The sequence below is a fragment of the Urtica dioica genome, chromosome 11 (assembly GCF_054948205.1).
Source record: "Urtica dioica subsp. dioica isolate 48M chromosome 11, U.dioica_male_clone48M_v1_H2, whole genome shotgun sequence".
In the NCBI taxonomy this organism is placed as follows: Eukaryota; Viridiplantae; Streptophyta; class Magnoliopsida; order Rosales; family Urticaceae; genus Urtica; species Urtica dioica.
In genome coordinates, this window is record NC_142766.1 from 13,852,038 (window position 1) to 13,870,230 (window position 18,193).

At 40.2% G+C, this 18,193-nt stretch overlaps 4 protein-coding genes across 7 annotated transcripts; 1 reads left to right on the plus strand and 3 right to left on the minus strand.

The window, feature by feature from the left end:
- Positions 1–1,420: 1,420 nt before the first annotated feature.
- LOC149381437 (myosin heavy chain, cardiac protein) lies at positions 1,421–5,297 on the plus strand. The gene is made up of 6 exons (XM_089601065.1): positions 1,421–1,630; positions 2,538–2,725; positions 2,892–2,999; positions 4,097–4,564; positions 4,669–4,770; positions 4,850–5,297. The coding sequence occupies exons 2-6, from the start codon at positions 2,549–2,551 to the stop codon at positions 5,024–5,026; spliced, it is 1,032 nt and encodes a 343-aa protein (XP_089457191.1). The 5' UTR covers positions 1,421–1,630; positions 2,538–2,548; the 3' UTR covers positions 5,027–5,297.
- A 996-nt stretch (positions 5,298–6,293) lies between these two features.
- MUG7 (MuDR family transposase) lies at positions 6,294–9,745 on the minus strand. 2 transcript variants are annotated; one of them, XM_089600827.1, is made up of 4 exons: positions 9,623–9,745; positions 9,074–9,423; positions 7,020–8,979; positions 6,294–6,669 (listed from the first exon to the last, which is right to left on the minus strand). In XM_089600827.1, the coding sequence occupies exons 2-4, from the start codon at positions 9,418–9,420 to the stop codon at positions 6,637–6,639; spliced, it is 2,340 nt and encodes a 779-aa protein (XP_089456953.1). In that variant the 5' UTR covers positions 9,421–9,423; positions 9,623–9,745; the 3' UTR covers positions 6,294–6,636. The 2 variants fall into 2 exon arrangements, with proteins under 2 accessions (XP_089456953.1, XP_089456954.1); XM_089600828.1 differs by lacking the exon at positions 9,623–9,745 and having other exon boundaries at positions 9,078–9,225.
- Positions 9,746–12,637: 2,892 nt separating this feature from the next.
- On the minus strand, positions 12,638–15,463 carry LOC149381439 (Pyridoxal phosphate (PLP)-dependent transferases superfamily protein). The gene is made up of 3 exons (XM_089630711.1): positions 14,424–15,463; positions 13,711–14,232; positions 12,638–13,020 (listed from the first exon to the last, which is right to left on the minus strand). The coding sequence occupies exons 1-2, from the start codon at positions 15,274–15,276 to the stop codon at positions 13,712–13,714; spliced, it is 1,374 nt and encodes a 457-aa protein (XP_089486837.1). The 5' UTR covers positions 15,277–15,463; the 3' UTR covers positions 12,638–13,020; position 13,711.
- Positions 15,464–15,728: 265 nt separating this feature from the next.
- On the minus strand, positions 15,729–17,992 carry LOC149381440 (40S ribosomal protein). Of its 3 annotated transcripts, XM_089630712.1 has the most exons (5): positions 17,870–17,992; positions 17,694–17,775; positions 16,996–17,050; positions 16,079–16,226; positions 15,729–15,946 (listed from the first exon to the last, which is right to left on the minus strand). In XM_089630712.1, the coding sequence occupies exons 4-5, from the start codon at positions 16,224–16,226 to the stop codon at positions 15,804–15,806; spliced, it is 291 nt and encodes a 96-aa protein (XP_089486838.1). In that variant the 5' UTR covers positions 16,996–17,050; positions 17,694–17,775; positions 17,870–17,992; the 3' UTR covers positions 15,729–15,803. The 3 variants fall into 3 exon arrangements, with proteins under 3 accessions (XP_089486838.1, XP_089486839.1, XP_089486840.1); XM_089630713.1 differs by lacking the exon at positions 16,996–17,050; XM_089630714.1 differs by lacking the exon at positions 16,996–17,050 and having other exon boundaries at positions 17,865–17,986.
- Positions 17,993–18,193: the final 201 nt, after the last annotated feature.

An 18,193-nucleotide genomic window follows, 5' to 3' on the forward strand; every position in this document is an offset into this window, starting at 1 on the left:
AAGAAAATTATTTTCTCATGTTGGTTATGAGGTTTTTATCAAGGATGCGGCGCTAGCTTTCCTCACTTATTTTATGAGTATATTTTTTTCATTCTTGTCTTTTTATGCAATGATATGTAGATATTAGTTGTGAGGTTTTGGCGCGGCAATGGTATAGGCAATAGAAACAATCACATGTGTTCTTTGGACATTGCATGTAAGCCAAAGGCGTGCCCCGGTCATGAATTTAAGGATTTGGGCCAACAACCAATGGTTCATAGTTTCGTTGATCATCAATGGTCTCTTGTACATATTATAAGGGTTTTGCATCAATGAACCGTGAGATCTTGTTATGCCACTTCTTCAAAACTCAGTGGAAACAATCAGATCCATAAAATATTTTGATGCAGTTGAAAAACTTAAAGTGACACAACAGTCTCTTACATTGGATAATAAGAAATTCATTTTTTACGATTTGCTTCATAATTGAAAGCACGTATAATGAATTAGTCAACAAAGAAATAAATTAAACTTTCGTTAGTTAGTCGATGCATTGAGTCATTGACACGATAGATTTGTAATTTCTAGGAGGTAAGAGCGGAATTCACAATAGAGTTGAGAATCAAGATAAATTGAGATTGACGTGAAAACTTCCGGATCTAAAGAAACTCAAGCTCAATATATCTATTTAATTGATTTTCTAATGATAAAAATAGCATGTTATCAACATTAAAATGTTAATCAAGTGATAACTAACCTTTCAAATAATCTATTGGACCTAAGATCAATTCATAATGAAAATATTATTCTAGTCTTAATGGGTGAAAAACCAAGTAGACATGTACGAGTGTTTACCCGATAAGAACAAGTATTATATTTTTTTGATCTTTTTTTTTAATCGAAGAACAAGTATTACCTTTTTTTTTTTTTTTTGATCGAAAAGAACAAGTATTACCTAATCTGGGTATAAAATTGTTATCCAATTGGTGACAAAGGAAAATCGTAGGATGAGCACACATCCACGGTCCACAAGAAACCACATGGGATAAATTCATTGGACGTGTACAAAATTTGGGTTTTGGCGCGCTTGAAAGTCAAAAACTAAAGAAACCTGGAGAGTCGAAACGACAGGTTCGGATTTCGTCACATTCACATTACACGAGGCTCGGTTGTGGTCACCGAGCCTAAATAAAATATCAATTAATATGATATTACTTTCTGTATGTGTTTTTGTTCAATTCGCTTTGACGATGACATGTCGGCTCTTTCATACAACGCCATAAAAAGACAAACTTTTTATTCACAATATCAAAATAATAAATATATATCCCGAAATTCGCGGATTTCTATCCAAAACTATCAGCCCTTCGATTGAATCGAAAAATAAATCTGGGCCCTCCGTGTGGTGCACCTAGTTCTGTCAGTGCTCTAATAACAACACGAGAGTTTTCAGTGCTTCTGTCACAGTCGGAATTGAAAGAGAGAGAGAGAGTTTTGAAATGGGTTTTGTTTCTCTCTGAAGCTTTGAATTCCTACTGAGCTTCGATCAAAATCCCTCTCTCTACGAACAATCGCTGTCTATGTTTGTTTGTGATCCTGGTGTTGCATTTGCGCTTTTTGGCTGAAAATCAAATATATGGTGTTATTGAAGGTACGATTCAAAACGAGTCTTGTTATTAATATTGTTATCTAACTTCAGGGTTTTGGTTAAGCTGTTTATTTTTTCATTTTTAGATTCGTTTCAACGATCTGCATGTGATGATTTGAAAATGGGCTGATTATTTTAATTATATTATGAATATTTTTATAATAATAATAATTATTATTTCTTGGGGGATTATTATTACATATTTGAATGAATGTTTCAGTAGAATTTGATTTAGTCTTTGATGAACTCATAATTGGTATCAATTTTTTTGACATACTAGATCCAAAGTGGTAGATTTACTTTACACTAGATTAAATATTGGTACCAAAAAATGAAGTTAATAGCTTTGTAAGAAATATTGTATTGAATGAGATATGAGAGAGTGACGGACCAGAGACCCCATCTCTCTCTCTCTCTCTGGCATTATTGTTTCTCTCTCTTCATGTAGATTGAGTTTATGTAGAGAGGTGAGTCATTGAGTACCCAAAAAAAAAAAAATTAGAGAACATGAACTTAAGTCTCTTGGACTAATTTTTACATGTATGGTCGATATTGAGTTTTTTTGTTTCCCTTTACGTTTTTCAATTACAGAGTTTAAAGTCTAATTTATCAAACAAACTGTCAACGCTCTACAGTGATTTAGAAGTTACCGTTTTCCGTTTAATAATTTTCTTTTTCTTTTTTTTTTCTTATATAGGACCATCTATAATTAATGCCCATCTACCGTTTGTTTTCAACGCACATGATAGATATGAATACCATAGCTTGTTTGCTTCAAAAGGGCAATTGAAATTGCAGATCACTATCTCTTTGCCGTCTAGAGGAAGCTTTGAATTCATTTCATCCTGATATCATCATCATCATTAATATTGTTGTTATTATTTTCATTGTCCGAAAAACCAAAACACAGATTCATTTGTGATGTCGAATCTGGAGAGCTCGTCTCCGTCGATCACGGATCCTCTGCTGAAGGATTTGAATGAGAAGAAGCAGAATTTCCGGCGGAACGTAGTGTCGTTGGCCTCGGAGTTAAAGGATGTTCGGAGCCGGTTGGCTTACCAAGAACAGTCATTTGCCAAGGAAACCCTTACGAGACAGGCATGTGAAGTTTGGTGTGTTTAGTTGTTGGTTCTTTTTGGTGTTTTGTGTTTGTGAGGATATACTAAAAAAAATCTTTGAGGCTTTTCATGATGTGGTGGTCAACTATTTGTCTTTTTAGCTTTTTTTTTTTCCTTTCAATTTTTTGTTGTATTTTTTTTTTCAGGAGGCAGAGACAAAGGCTAAAACCATGGAAGAACAAATCGGTAGATTGCAGAAGAAATTGGAAGAGAAGAACGAGCAACTTCAAACCTCAACTTCTTCAACTGAAAAGGTTTGTTATGAAGTTATAATTTATTCCAGTTTGCCTTTTGAGTTTTGTGCTTTTTTTGAGTAATTTCTTTATTTAATTAGGTTATAGATTGTATACTTTTCGGGTGTGTCTGTTGTTTGTAGATCCTCTTTTGAACTTGAGGTATGATTCACTAATTATGGCTGTTTTTTTTTTTTTTTTTGCATGCCATGACCATTTCCAATCTTAATTCTTTATTTTGTTTTTAAGATCTTGGTGTTTTTGAAGTTGCCAAATAAGCCTCATATTTCATGCACATCCATTCAGGATTCTTTATTTCTATTCCCTTCTTTTTTGGCCTTTTTGTTTTCTATACTTTTTGGTGGAACCCATCTGTACTTGGTGACATGAATAATTGTCTTTCTCTCTTTACAGATTGATCAAGCTAAGCAATTCTTTTTTTTTTTTCCACATCAAAACTTGTACTCAACTATTGCCTGATTTTTTTTTTTATTTTCCAATTCCGATTTCCATCTTCTTAACCCCATCAGTTTCCTTGAAAACAAACTACAAAAGCCAAAATGGATTGTTTGAAATACACTTTTTTTTCAGTTTAGTTTTAGTTTCTTATTTGATTTGAAAGTGTTTAAAATGCTTGCCCATCTCTTGTGTGTATGTACTTGTTCTTTTATGTATTTGAAAAGTCATTTATGTCCACTTCTATATTTAACTGCTAACCTGAAATTGAAAGCTTAATATGATTAAAGCTTCTACATTGGAAAATACTACCAGACTGCCCAAATGTGACAAATATTTTTTATTTCGGACAATGACCCTCCACTAATTTATAAAGAGATAAAGGAATGTTCCCCGGGTAAGGTTAGTATTTTTGCTACAGATTAGTAATTGTTTACCAGGTTGTATATCAATTCTTATTTACTAAATCCAGAAAAATTGGATCCATTCACCAAAAATTCAAAACTCATTAAAAAAATGAGACTGCGTAGTTTAGCTGTCCCATAATTAAAGAGGACTTGTTTTTCGGGGTTAATCCTTCCGCGTAAAAACTAGGCCTTGCATTTTATAAGAACATACAACTAATGATCAAAGTTTGTATAACATAATCAACATAATCTCAGCACATGAAGGAGTTGGACGATCTGAGATCGCAGCTCGCAGAGACTCAAGCCACGGCGAACGCGAGTGCGGTGTCGGCTCGATCGGCGCAAGACCAGTGCGTGGTGCTTCTCAAGGAGCTCGGTGAGAAGAACTTGTCTCTGAAGGAGCACGAGGAACGCGTGACCAGGCTCGGGGACCAACTAAACAAGCTCCAGAGCGACCTCCGGGCCCGCGAGTCTTCCCAGAACGAGCTGAGAGACGAGGTCTCGAGGATCGAGCACGACATCATGGAGGCTATTTCGAGGAGTGTGGTTGTTCCGGGCAAGGACTGCGAGCTGAGGAAGATATTGGACGAGGTTTCTCCGAAGAACGTCGAGAAGATGAACCGGCTTTTGGTCGTGAAAGACGAGGAAATCGCCAGGCTGAGGGACGAGATCAGAGTCATGTCCGATCACTGGAAGATGAAAACCAAAGAATTGGAATCGCAGGTACGCGATTGTTTTATCCTTTCACCGACTTCTCGGTCTGATGATTGTTTGTGTAATTTAATTTTGCGTACGATTGATTGGCTTTTTTTTCTTTCGATGAGCAGTTGGAGAAGCAACGGCGAGCGGATCAAGAGTTAAAAAAGAGGGTGTTGAAGTTAGAGTTCTGTCTCCAAGAAGCCCGGTCTCAGACGCGCAAACTCCAGAGGGTAATCTTGATTTATTTATTTATTTCGAAACTGAAGTGGTTTTTAATTGGAAAGTAATAATCTTTATTGTTGTGAGCAGATGGGGGAGAGAAGGGACAAAGCTCTGAAGGAACTGAGAGACCAATTGGCAGCGAAACAGCAGGTCGAGACTGTGAGTAATAATGGCGGAGAGAAACAGAACTTCTGGGAAACGCCTGGGTTTAAGGTCGTGGTTTCGATGTCGATGTTGGTACTAGTCATGTTCTCGAAGCGATGATGATGAATATGAATCCGTCGACACAACAACAGTTGATGTTTATGTATATATAAATATATAAAAACTATGTTAAAGCTATGTCTAGTTCTATTCTTAGGAGAGTAGCTATAGAAAAAAAGGCCATTTTGTTTGTTCTAGTGTAGTGTAGAATGATGAACTTTGCATTTTCAGCTTTTCTTAGTTTGAGGAAAAAAAGCACAGATTTTATTAGTAGGCACTGAAACTTTGGCATCTTGCGTAAGTAGTGAGGGTTATCTCAACCCTTTGATTTTGATTATGGCAGGACATATATATATATATATATATATATTGATAAACAATATGATAGCAATTTCATTTGGCTCAATATATAATATAGTATGATTCAATGATCCGAAATCCTTGCCAAAAGTTTGGTGTTTGGTACAACGGACTGGTTTGAGGGAAGCCCTATTATTTGATACTTCAACTTGGCTTGTACGATGCATTATGCCAAATTATTGATTTGAGTACTAAATGAACCTGCACCGATGTTGACTTTTTAATTCATGTCCCCCCAATAACCGTTTGACACGTCATTGATGTGATCAAGGCAGCACCTGTCTTTAACGCCGTTGCTTTCTCCGTTAAAAAAGGGGTATACCTTTTATTTATTAAACAGTTTCATCGCAGAATCGCAGGCATAGATATGGTGTACGGTTTGATAAAAAAAATAATATAGATATCGTGTACGGTGTTTAAGTTAGATATTTCAAATGGCATATAAAAAATAATTATATTCGTTGAGCACCGACACTTGCATTTTCAGCTATTGGCCGACTTCTAATCCTCTGAATATTCAAGCAAATTAAAGAGTCATAATTAACTGTGAATACTAAAATGTCATTCATAGTCCATCGATATTAATTATTGGATAATACTTAATACAATACAAGTTTATTTCATTCAACGTGTTCACAAGTATAATCACCAGATTAACATATGGCCAAGATTAGACGATGGACCACAAAATAGAGGCACATCTCTATCCATACAGCACTTTTTCCAGCATCATGACACTTCGCATAGAACTCAATATACAAAGCATTGTTTCTGTTCCATTTTTATTTATTCATTACAATGTAAGTTTTATGCTATCTCTCGATCATCCGAATTCCAAACCTAAAAACCATGTATTGCCCAAAAAGGCATGTAATTTAAGCACTCGTATGCATGGGCAAGCAATTGCTAAGTGCCCATTAAATCTCTCTCTCTGTATGGCCCATTTATAGAAGGTTTTCCAACAAACTCCATATCCATAATAAACTATATTTTCCCAAAAATACATCTCTATATAATCACTCATAAAAAGACTATCAAGAAGTGTGTGGTACTACGATCCGAGAAGCAACCGCTCAACTAGTTCTACATCCGTACTCTTTAACTTAAAAAAAAAAAAAATTAACTTATTTAACACTAACAAACTTCAAATGGTGACAACCTCTTCATGATATCAGAATATGAATTGGAGTCAAATTACAACTAAGAAAAAAAAAAGAGAAAAACTAAATGTTTACATACATGCGGAGGCGAGAGGTTGGATCCTTTGAGTTATAGAGTGGCGTCCCACAAATCTCAGTTAAAAGCACAGTTTACGCTTCTTCCACCACATTGTTACAGTCCTCCTGTATTAAGAAGAAGAAGAACAAAAAACACACCACAAATCACAAGATTAAGACGTTTTAAAGATTATAAAAAAAACAAAAAATTAGTCAAATAAGCCATCGAAAGTCTAAGAATTGCCAGATAGCTAAAGCCAACCTTTTCGTAAATTTTTTGTAAATAGTCACCTCACCTTATTTATGGCACTCAAAAAGACAAAAAATACCCAAAAACATTTCGGCCTTTTTTTTTTTTTTTTTTTTTTTAGTGTCGTAAATAAGGTGGTTATTTACAGAAAATTTACAAAATGTTGACTATTATACAAAATGCTATAAGTCATATAGCTAAAAGATGTAGGGATTTGTTGACTTACATCCTGTAGGGGTTCTTTGCAGGTGGACTTGTTGTGGCCGAGGCCTTTGCATCGGCTGCATTGGAGCTGCCTTTTGGACAAGTCGTGGACGGCTTGCTTCTTGGTGGTGGGGCGACCCGGCGGGCGGCGCGTGGGCGGCGGCGTGACCGTGACCAGAGCCTGAGAAGACGAGGAACAGAGCTGCATCGCGGGGGTCTCGATGTTGGGGATCGGGTGGATGGACTCGGAGTAGGTGAGGCGATACGTCTCGGTGGTGTAGTACCTGAGGCAGTAATCGTACGGGCTCTGTTCCAGGCAGCTTATGACGGCCATGGCGTGGCAGCAGGGCAGCCCGGTCAGCTGCCAGAGGCGGCAGCTACAGGTCCAGTGGTCGATGTTGACGTTCTCGACGGTGTCGCCTCCGCGGACCTCGAAGGTGGAGCCGTCCGAGAGGAGGACCTGAAGGCCGCGGTACTTGTGGGCCTGGGTGTCGAGCTTCTCTTCCATGGACGGAGATATCCTGGTGAGCCACTGGTTGGCCTCGGTCCGCCGCGTGTATATGAGCTCCATGATCTTTCCCCTGATCATGTCCACCATCTGGGTTATGGGGAGCTCGGTGGCGTCCGAGGCCCAGCTGTAGAAGATCTCCCCGAAGTTGGAGGCCATGTGGTTGTAGCGAGCGCCGGCGAAGAACGCGTTGGCCCAGTGCTGAGGCTCGCTCTGCCTCAACCACCCGTACGCCTCCGGGGAGATGCTCTTCACGTTCGCCATGCTCTTCTCGAAGCTCTCGCGCAGCGGAGCGTACGCGGCGGCGTGGAAATCCTCCATCAAGAGCCGCTTCACCTCGTGGGAGAATTGCCCTTTCAGGTCTTTCAGGAGCTGCTCGCTCAGGTAGCGCAGGCAATACCCGTGGTACGACCCTTTGAACACCTCGGGGATCGATTCCTTCAGCCCCTTTCGCCGGTCCGCCACGAACGTGATCGCGCAGCTCGTCTGCAGCGCCGCCTTGAGCTGGAGGAGGAACCAGTGCCAGTTGTCGTCCGTCTCGGAGTCGACCACGGAGAAGGCCAACGGGAAAACCCCGTCGTCGCCGTCCGCCGACGTGGCGGCCAAGAGCGTGCCCTGGTACTTGGAGTTCAAGGGCAGGCCGTCGAGGAAGACGAGGGGTCTGCAGCCCTGCTGGAACCCGAAGATCGAGGCGTGGAACGAGACGAAGAGGCGGTGGAAGCTCGAGTCGTCCTTGGTGGCGAACGTGGCGAGGCTCCCCGGGTTGGTCTCCATGATTCTATTGCAGAAGAGGGGAAGCTGATTGTACGCCTCCTTGAACGAGCCTTGAAGCTGCTCTTTCGCGATCTCCTTCCCGCGCCAGGCCTGGAAGTAGTTGAGCTGAATCCCGTACTCTTGCTTGATGTCGCTCACGATGTCCTTGGGCTTGTAGTTCGGAGACACCTTGAGCTTCTCTTTGATGATGCTCGCCACCCAGCTCCTCGTGGCCTGGTGGCCGTTGGTGGCGGACGAGCCCTCGCACGTGTGGCCCGGGTTCATCTTCTTGATGCAGATCAGCTGGGTCGTCGAGAGACGCGACGCGTGGATTCTCCACGGGCAGCCCTCCGATTTGCACTTGACCGTCACGCGGTGGCTGTCGTTCTTCTTGTACCGGAACGCGAACTGGTGGGCGATCGCGTACTTTCGCAGCGTCTCGCGGAACTCGTGGACCCCGCTGAACCGCTGCCCCACGCCCGTTATGGTGTTCTGCCATTGCTGGGCTCCTTTCGCGTCCGCCGCCGATGAGTCCGCCAGAGGAGGGAAGAACGCCGGGGCTTCGATTTCCGTGCCGCCGCCGCCGCCGGACTCGTGGTGGTTCGGGTCTTCCGGAATGTCTATAGCCATGCTCGTATGGGTCGTATCGCCAACGACGTCGTTTATGCATAGCGGACCGTCGATCGGAATCACAGCCTCCGATAAGGTCGTCCTGCTCGACCTGCAAAAAAAAAAACCCCAAAATCTCCTCCAATCAAACAACCTAAAAACCAACCAAAAAACGTTTAAAAAAAAAAAAAAAAAAAAAAATCTACCTACTGCAGGGCATGTTTGAAACGTCCGGAGGAACGGCGTCTTCGGTGATGATGTAAACGTCGGCGGTCATATTATCTCCGTGGAACTTGATCATGCGGTTTAGGTCTTTGTCGTTGGAAATTGTGATGAGAGTCTTCTTGTTTCTGGGGAGAAAGTACTTGATCGACATGGAATTGATGTTGCAGTTGAACATTTCAGAGACTTCCTTCTTGAAATCGGCGAACTTCATTCCGTCGTCGATGTCTATGGCGTGAGCATCGCCGCCTCTGTACGACAATGCACCGTCTTTGGCCGTCGTAAATTCGCCCCCAGACTGACATATAGCGATGATTTTCGTCGCAGCCATGACCTAATATCGTTCGAAAACGCAGTTATTAAAAATAAATAAAAAGAAATCGAAAAAAGCACTGATTTTTTACTTTTTTTTTCAGCTGAATCCTAATTCCTCAAGCTACACATAAATTTGTCTAGAAACTCAAGAATAGAGGGAAAAACAAAATTCGCAAACCCTAGAATAGATAAATGTAGGGTGAAGCGAAATTAGTTACCTTCGACGACTAATTGGGAAACGGGATTGAAGAGACGACTTGTTTATGTAGCTAAGGATTGGAAAAGCTTGTATTTAGGGAAGGAAAAAAAAAAAAAAAAACAATTGAATTTTATTTCTGACGACGAACTCGTTATATAAATGACCCTGCTATTTATATAATAAATAATTAAAAAGGTCCGTACGAAGTGATTAGAGATACTAGATAGAAATTAGAAAGAGCTATTGGTGTTTTGTTGACACAGTGGTACTTGGTAAACCAGTTTTATTGATGAAAAAAGACAGTTTTGGACATATTTAAGCTTACCATTTTATAATTTTTTGGAAACTTTTTAGGTTACTTGATGGTAGCTACCGTTTTTATTTTCTAAGCAATTTTATTTTTTTTAGGTTGCACTCTTTTCACGGTAACTATCCCCTTTTTTTTCTTAAAAAAAAATAGATGTTTTTCCGGTTAGATTTGCAGTTAATGTCATTTTTGAAAAGGAGATAAAAAAAAAGTTGACTTGGGAATTAGGGAGTCATGTTCTTGTAAATTATGAACTTGCAAAGGAGATATGAAATGTATCATCAGTAAAACCAGGGTTTCATACATATTTTAACATAAATTTGTATAAGATATCATCCATTCAATTTATAATTTGTTCAACATTGATGTTCTATCCTTTTTTTTTTTTTTTTTTTTTTTGTCTCTCTTGGTATAATAAATATAAACACAAAATGATTTGTAAAAAAAAGTAAGAGCATGTCGACAAATCAGATTCCTGCTTCGAGAGAAAGATACGTTCAAGAATTTAGAGTTGCTCAAATAGAGTGCACAACTACAACTGGCACAATGAGGCATTATGTTCACAAAATCCCTCATTAGTATCATTAGAGCCGCCTCAACCGAATCGGTACAAGGTTAATGCTAATTTTTCGCTTCCACGTGATTTAATTTGCATCAACGACTCTATTGTCCACGATCTAGCAAGTTCTATCATGGCGAATTTGAAATAAAATCTATGAGCTAGATTCTTAGTCACAGGAGCAGAGTCTATCATATCGACTTATTGAGTTATTTAGATATGAATTTGTCTATTAGTCGCATACAAATACACTAGTCTAAGTTTTGAGACTCCTTAATTAACAGATCCAAGTCTTTTTTTAGTATGATGCGTCTAATTTATCGTCTATTTATCTACTAATAGTTTAGTTGTCACATATTTACGTTTTCGACCCTGTTAAACACACAAGCCTTCGAAACTGAAGTGCCTTGTGATGCAAGAAACAGATCAATACAAACACAATGTACAAGAACGTAAAAGATAAAGTAGGAGCACACCGGATTTATCCTGGTTCGGTCTTAAATGACCTACGTCCAGCCTTGGGGTAGTTCCACTATCAACGATGATGAACAATACAAACCGGAATACAAATTGAAATCTTCAAAACTGATCTCAACACAGTTCTCTCTCACTCGATGTTTTCTCTCAGTCTTTTTCTCACAGATGTGTACTCAGATAGTTTGTGAATATGTTCTGTGTACAAAGATCTCAACAATCCCGTATTTAAAGACCCCTGCTACGCTGACGTGTCCTTTAAGCAATCTCTCGCTGATGATCTAACCGTCTTCAGAATCCGAGAAACTTGAGTCACGCAAGCACCAAGCCAGCTCGCCCAACTTAGCTCGGAGCTCGCTCAACTTAGCTCGGAGCTCGCTCAGCTCAGCTCGCAGTTTCGCTCAACTCCTTAGCTCGCCCAGCTCGCTGATGAAGCTTTAGCTCGTCAGATGAGGATCTCTTGATGATTTCAAACACCTCCACTTGTATGCTACTTAATACAACATACATCAATATAATTTCTAAGAAATTGACATTGGACTACTTTTGATCTAGAAGAAATTCATCCATGGATAAAATTTGTAATTTCAACTTATATCATTTATAATACATGTTCTATTGCCTAAAAAAACTGTTATAGGAGTAGTAGCATAGGTTGATTGTTTTAACTTATAACTTCGATATGTAAAAGAAAAAAAAGAGTATTTATATGTTTTCAAAATTATGTTTGGTATGATAGACTACCAGAGATAGGTTTATTCATAAATCTATTTTAGTTTCACTTTTTACATTTGCTTAAATTAGTGATATTTTATTCTATAAATTAATTTTGAGCAAAATAATTTTTAAATGATTGTTTTTCTAACATTTTAATCTGTTCATAAAAATTTCTAATGAAAAATTATCATTTAAGAAGCTCAAAACATATCTACACTACACGGATGAGCATTATTGTCTATATTGGTACGGTAAAAAAAATACTCTTTTTCCTATTAACAAAGCATCCCATTTTTCTTATGAAGTCGTCATAAAGTGTCATAACCCCACCCTAAAGTTGTCGCAAGGTCGTCATGCACATGCACCAAGTTATAAATATAAAGAAATAAATACAGTAGTGAACACATAGCGCGGTTCTGTCCAACCTATTGCATATAAAGGGAATGAAATTCGTTTGGATATGCCAAAAAGAGTCTTCCTAGGAGATTCAATCCTAAGAAGCAGAGACAACAACATAAAATAAATGGGCAAGCTAAATTCTTATTAGAGATTTCGATCGGAAAATGATAATAACGTATGAGTTATGTGAGTTGGGCACCCAACTTTCAGAGCAATAGACCCTCACTAAAACTATAAGTACAAACAAAGCTATGAAGAACTTTTGGGTACAGTAAAGAAAAAGAAAAAAGAAAAAAGAAAAAAGAAAAAAGAAAAAGTATTTCCACTTAATTGTTAAGGATGTTGGTAAATAAGTTCTTTTATACAATAATGCATATCTTTTCAGCCATGGCCTGACTCCCTTGAAACAATTTGAGCAAAAGCTAATGCAAATAAATAATTCTGATGAATTGCCATCATTAATGAACAATTTTAAATTATTTCACGAGATACAAAATAGCAGAATATTCCACGCGAATATAACCATAACATGTGACAAGTAAACATAGCAACGCATGTGGAAGATTAAACTCCGGAAATAGTTGACTAAGTCACAGTCAGGCTTTTATTGTATATCCAGTGATGCTAACTAAACAAGTCTCTTATTATTTCAATTGGTAAAAAAAAAATGAAAATAGGAGCAGAGTTACATGGGCACGGATCATTTACAACAAAGCTAAGGTCAATCGACAGGGTTATGATATCTCACTAGAATTTTACTAAGATCAGAATAACTCACGATGAAATTCTCTCCAGCTCAAGTACATGCACTTTTTGCACTTCACTCTGCAACTTTTTTTTTTGGTCCTGGTGGTACCGAAACCAATCCAAGCGGCCAAAATCGTGAAATTGGGATGCAGGGAAAACATTGCTGTTATTCATCACAGAAGAAGAAGAAAAAAAAAAACTCATCCTCGTTGAACTGCAAAATAAAAACAATAATCAAATGTCAAATACACCATCAAATTTAGAAGCGCATAGTAATTAAATTTTCTCAAGTCCAATGCACAGAAGCTCAATAGTGATTGTTGTGCGTGGGTTTTATGAACAGCAGCGGGTAATAATCTGATTCCTAACACTGATTATCTTGCTCCTACATGCATGCCATCAAACGAGGCATATTTGTATGCCCAGACCAATAGCAATAGCTTTCAAGGAAAGAATACAGAGAACCCCTTGATTCTCATATTCAACTACTACCAAAAGCTCAATAACGAGATTTAACGAAATGAAGTCCTTTTTCAAGAGAAATTATCTTATTTGTCACCAATTTCATAACATTTTCCCACTTCCCACCAAAAGATTAATTTGGCCCAAAATGCCATCGATATGTCAACAATGTTGACATTTATATCAACAATGTTGACATCTAATAGTGAAGAGCAAAAATAGATGCCAACATTGTTGATATAGATGGTGGCATTTTGGCCAAATTAGTCTTTTGGTGGAAAGTGAGATAATGTTATGAAATTAGTGACAAATTGGACAATTTCTCATTTTTCAACCATTATTCATCTACGAGAATCGTAAGAAGGTCCTACATTGTGTGAAAGCGTATGTCTACAGTTCCGGCATCAAGTAAAGATGGAAATAAAGACTAGAAATGAATGACCTCATTGTTTATCAAAGAGGAGGCTGCAAGTGAATCCGCGAGAAACAAGGACATTAACGGCGTCCCTGAACTTGGTATAATCCTCGAGCCTGTTGTAAACCTGGTGCGAAATGCGGGCGTAGGCAGTGAGGTCTCCGTCGAGCTTGGCGGGGCGGTAATAAAGCGGAACCTCAACCCCGAACTCGTCCCTGAGATGGGTCCTGAGCGCAGCGACGTCCCTCTCGGCGGAGACGGCCAGGGAGGGGGGCAGCCCCACCATGACCATGCTGGCGCACATCTCGGGGGGGCAGCCCAGCGCCGTCCCCCAGGCCTCGGCCAGCATCTCCCCCATCTTCACCGCCCCCTCGTGGTTCCTGCGCTTGATCCCCTCGATCCCTCCCTCGAACCGCCCCATGAACTCCACCACCGCCGGCACCACCAGCTGCGGGCTGTAGTCCCGCGTCCCGATCCACGCGCTCTCCACCGCCAGCCCGTTCCCATACTCGTGCGACACCACCGGGTGGTGCGGCTGCACCTCTGAACCTGCCCGCCCCCACAATGCTTAAACCGTTTGACATTGCTAAATACCCAAAGTTTGTTAAATCTTGTAAACCTAGCTACTTGTATATATTATTTATCTGAGATTTAACAGACGTTGGCTATTTGTCGAACGTCTGAATTAGCTATTTTCCAAATTTTATGATGGTTAAGGACTTGAGCGATTAAGGGGTCACCTTTGTTGGGGGGGCTGGAGCGGCGGCGGCAGTAGAGGAGGGCGATGCTGGGGGGGCAGAAGAACCACTTGTGGAGGTTGCTGGTGTAGAAGTCGGCGCCGATGGCTGCCACGTCGACGTCGGTGCAGCCGATCCCGTGGGCGGCGTCGATGAAGATCTGGTCGACGCCCTCGTCGCGGCAGATTCTGACGAGCCTCTTCACGGGCACCACCACGCACGGCATCGAGGTCACGTGGTCGATCACGGCCAGCCGGACTCTGCCCTTCGCGGACTCCAGGGCGGTGCGGAACGCCGAGACGATTTGCTCCTCCGACGACACCGGGAAAGGGAGCGGCGCCTCGATCACGCGCCCCCCCGCGCGCGTGATGTACGCCTCCGCCGACTTCTTCACGGAGCCGTACGAGTAGTGGAGCATCAGCACGGCGTCGCCGGGGCTGAACCGCCCGTCGGAGAACCCCTTCGACACGTGGTTGAGGACGATCGCCGCGGCGGTCGTCGCGTTGTCCACGATGGAGACCTCGTCCACGTGCTCCGCGTTGATTAGGGATTGGATTATCATTCGGGATCGGAGGATTCCGGGCTTCAGGTCGTTGAAGTAGAATCGGTCGGGTTGGGCGAGGAATTGCGACTGGATTGACCTTTGAGCGGCGATCACCGACGCCGGGCAGCACCCGAACGAGCCGTTGTTGATACGCGCCACCTTGGGGTCGTGGTGGGAGAATTCCGACCGGATTTCGGCCTCCGTGATGGGCTCGGCAGGAGAGAGTCTAGGCTTCTTTGGCGCGTGGCGTTTGGCGTCGCCGTTGAGCGCGTGGTAGTCGTGGCCGTTGTCGTTGTCCGGCGAGGAGGCCATTTTCGAGAGGAACGAGGTTTGGAGTGATAAGGGTTAGGGTTTCAGGGGTGGATTGAAGGAGACGAGGATGGTGATGACGAAGAAAAACATGAAATGAGAGAGAGAGAGAGAGAGAGAAAAGATAAATTGTACTTTGTAATTTGTATCGTGCACGAGTGAGTGAGTGACTGGTGGGCTTTTTCGTCGGAGTGGTGATGAGATTTTTTTATTTTTTTTTTATTTTTTAAAAGTTAATAAATTGTGAACGTTGGTTTTGTTTATTTTGAGAGAAACTACTGTTTTGTAAGTTATTTTTACCGCATTATTATTATTTTTAGAGTTAGCATTTAATTTACTCACCAAAAACTCGAAATTTCATGCCTCACACAAGCAACAAGGGCGAGGAATTCACTCTTTATGAATTATGAACCAAACAAGCTTTTCATGCAATTTCAGTTCCCAAACAAACAAGCAATCAAACCGGCCTGGCGATTTATTCACCTTGAAAACAACGAGTAATGATATTAATAATAATACAAGAAGAGAGGTTATTTAAGCTTGTCATAAGCAGCAATGTTCTGGGGTTCGCACTCAGCACTAAGCAACCGAACTAAAAGAGCTGTTGTGGAGGTCCACGTTACGGCCGTACAAGTTCCCCATCGAAGCTTCCTTGGGAGCGTAATTCTAGGACCTGCTTTACACAAAATAAAAAATAAAAAATAAAAAATAAAAAAACACTCTTATAGTCTTTCTTCTTCTTTGTTCATCAACATGAGCATAGTCTCTGCGATTTGGGCTGAATTTAAGTGAAACAAAAAATTACCGTAATACAGGGCGCAAAGAACCCAGCCGGCCAATCCGCCGCCGACGAAGAAAATTCCAGCGGTGTGTCTCGTCAATCTAGAGCAGGGTTTACAGTCTGCTCTCATCAGATCTCCCTCTGACCAACCCAGGTATTTCCTCAGCGACATGCTGAACATAACTTTTTCCATTAATAACCAGAGTTCAAACTTATTGTATTCTGATTGAAAATAAAGTGCATACTTACATAAAAAAAAAAGCAGCAAAGTAACTTATTGTATTCTGGTTGAAAATAAAGTGCCTTAGTTGTCTTTTTATGGCAACAAATCACATTATTATACCTTATAACAGACTTGGCTAAATTCTTTTATAAATCTATATTGTAATAGCTTAAAATAATCACACACAAATCTAAATGTATTTAGGTGTTGGCATTTCAACAAAAAACATTGCAATTAGCTCTACTAAGATATGACTTTCTGTTAATTTATGAAATGATTTCAGGTTTGCTGGTATGTGTATTGCAGAGCTAACAAAAATGTCTAAACTTGTTTCAATCCAAAAAATGTGCATTACTCATAGATACAAAAAAAAAAGGCAGAAAATTAAATTTAAATCTACTTCAATCTCAAATAAAAACAAGAGTACAACTATAAAACTCCACACTGAAACAAAATCTGAACCTAATCAAATCTTGCCAATTACAACACAAATAGGATGAGCCAAGCTCAGGCTCTATTCAAAGACCATATGTAGTCTGTGGATGTGTGCCAAAGTCTGACTAATATTCTGCAATGAAAACACTCAAACCTGTTTTTAAAGGTGGCAAGAAGCAAAGGACGGCCAATCATGCTCCGAAAACATTTAAGAGAGAGAATGAAAGGAAGGCAAGAGAAGAAAGAGTCAGCAAACACATTTGTGGGAGTCAGAGGGACTTACCGGGAGCTCTCGTGCGAGTCGGAGAGTTACGAGAGAGAGAATTATCGAGTAATTTCTGTGAGGAAAATAAAGAAGAGAAAGAAAGATTTTAATAAATACTAACCTATATGTGATTCCATGGATACATTTTTTGTGCTTTTGTTGCGGATGTATAAATTCTGGTAATGTTAGATTGAAAGCTTCTAGTGGAGTTACGGACCAACTGTTCTTAGTTGTAGGACATGAGAAATTGGCGGACTTTGATATGCAACTTGTGAAATTACTGGTGGTTTGATTGATTGATAATACATTGGTGTATTTGGTGCTGATATGGCTTTTATAAATTCGCAACTTCTGTATTTTGCTGTGATTCTGCAGATATGGTTTTAGAAATCTTGATTCTCTGTTTAGATTTGCTCGTCCTTATAGGGTCTATAGTTTTCATTACTTCTGTAGTTTCTACTTGTGAAAGAAATGGAAATTTTAAATAGCTAATGTTTTATTGCTCTAAACAAGCCTGTGTATATATGGAAGAGTGTAGAAAACCGGAAAACAACAGTGTCCAGTTTAATGCATTGAAAACAAACTTCTCTAGGTCCGGTTTCAAGTATTGAAAACAAAGGTACAAACCACACCGAACAAGTTCCGTTTTTTCAATCTCTTTTTAATTTTTAAGTGTGTAAAGCTTTCAAATTAAGTTGTAATTTTCGAGTTGGTACCTGGTTGAGCGAAGTGAAAGGCTCGGACGGGATTCTTTTCTCTCTTCGCTGTCCAAAACGTTCGCCGGAACCCTAAAAGCCACTGCCGAGAAGAAAGAAGAGGTTAGGGTTCAAACGCTAGAAAATTCCTTTAACGATTTTCGGAGAAAAAACAAAGAGATAAGCCCGAACCTTACCTCAAATGTTTTCCCGTCGTTCTCTTCTTCTTTTTCAGATGTTTCGGCCTTTCTCTCGCGATGTTCTATGGGTTCAAGTTTTGGTTTTGCTCGCGTGGTCTGGTTCGCGAGTTTAGTCCGTGCTTTTCTTTTCTTTTCTTTTTTATTTTATTTTTATTTATTATTTTTTTTATGGGTAATTTATTAGCTTTCTAATAGGGATGTAATCAGGTTGGGTTAGTCGTTTTTTTTCATGTGATATAAATCCGAAACGCTACAACTAATTTTTTAGTTTTAAAATTCAAACCAATCTGATTGAAATGTAAAACCAAACCAAACCAACCA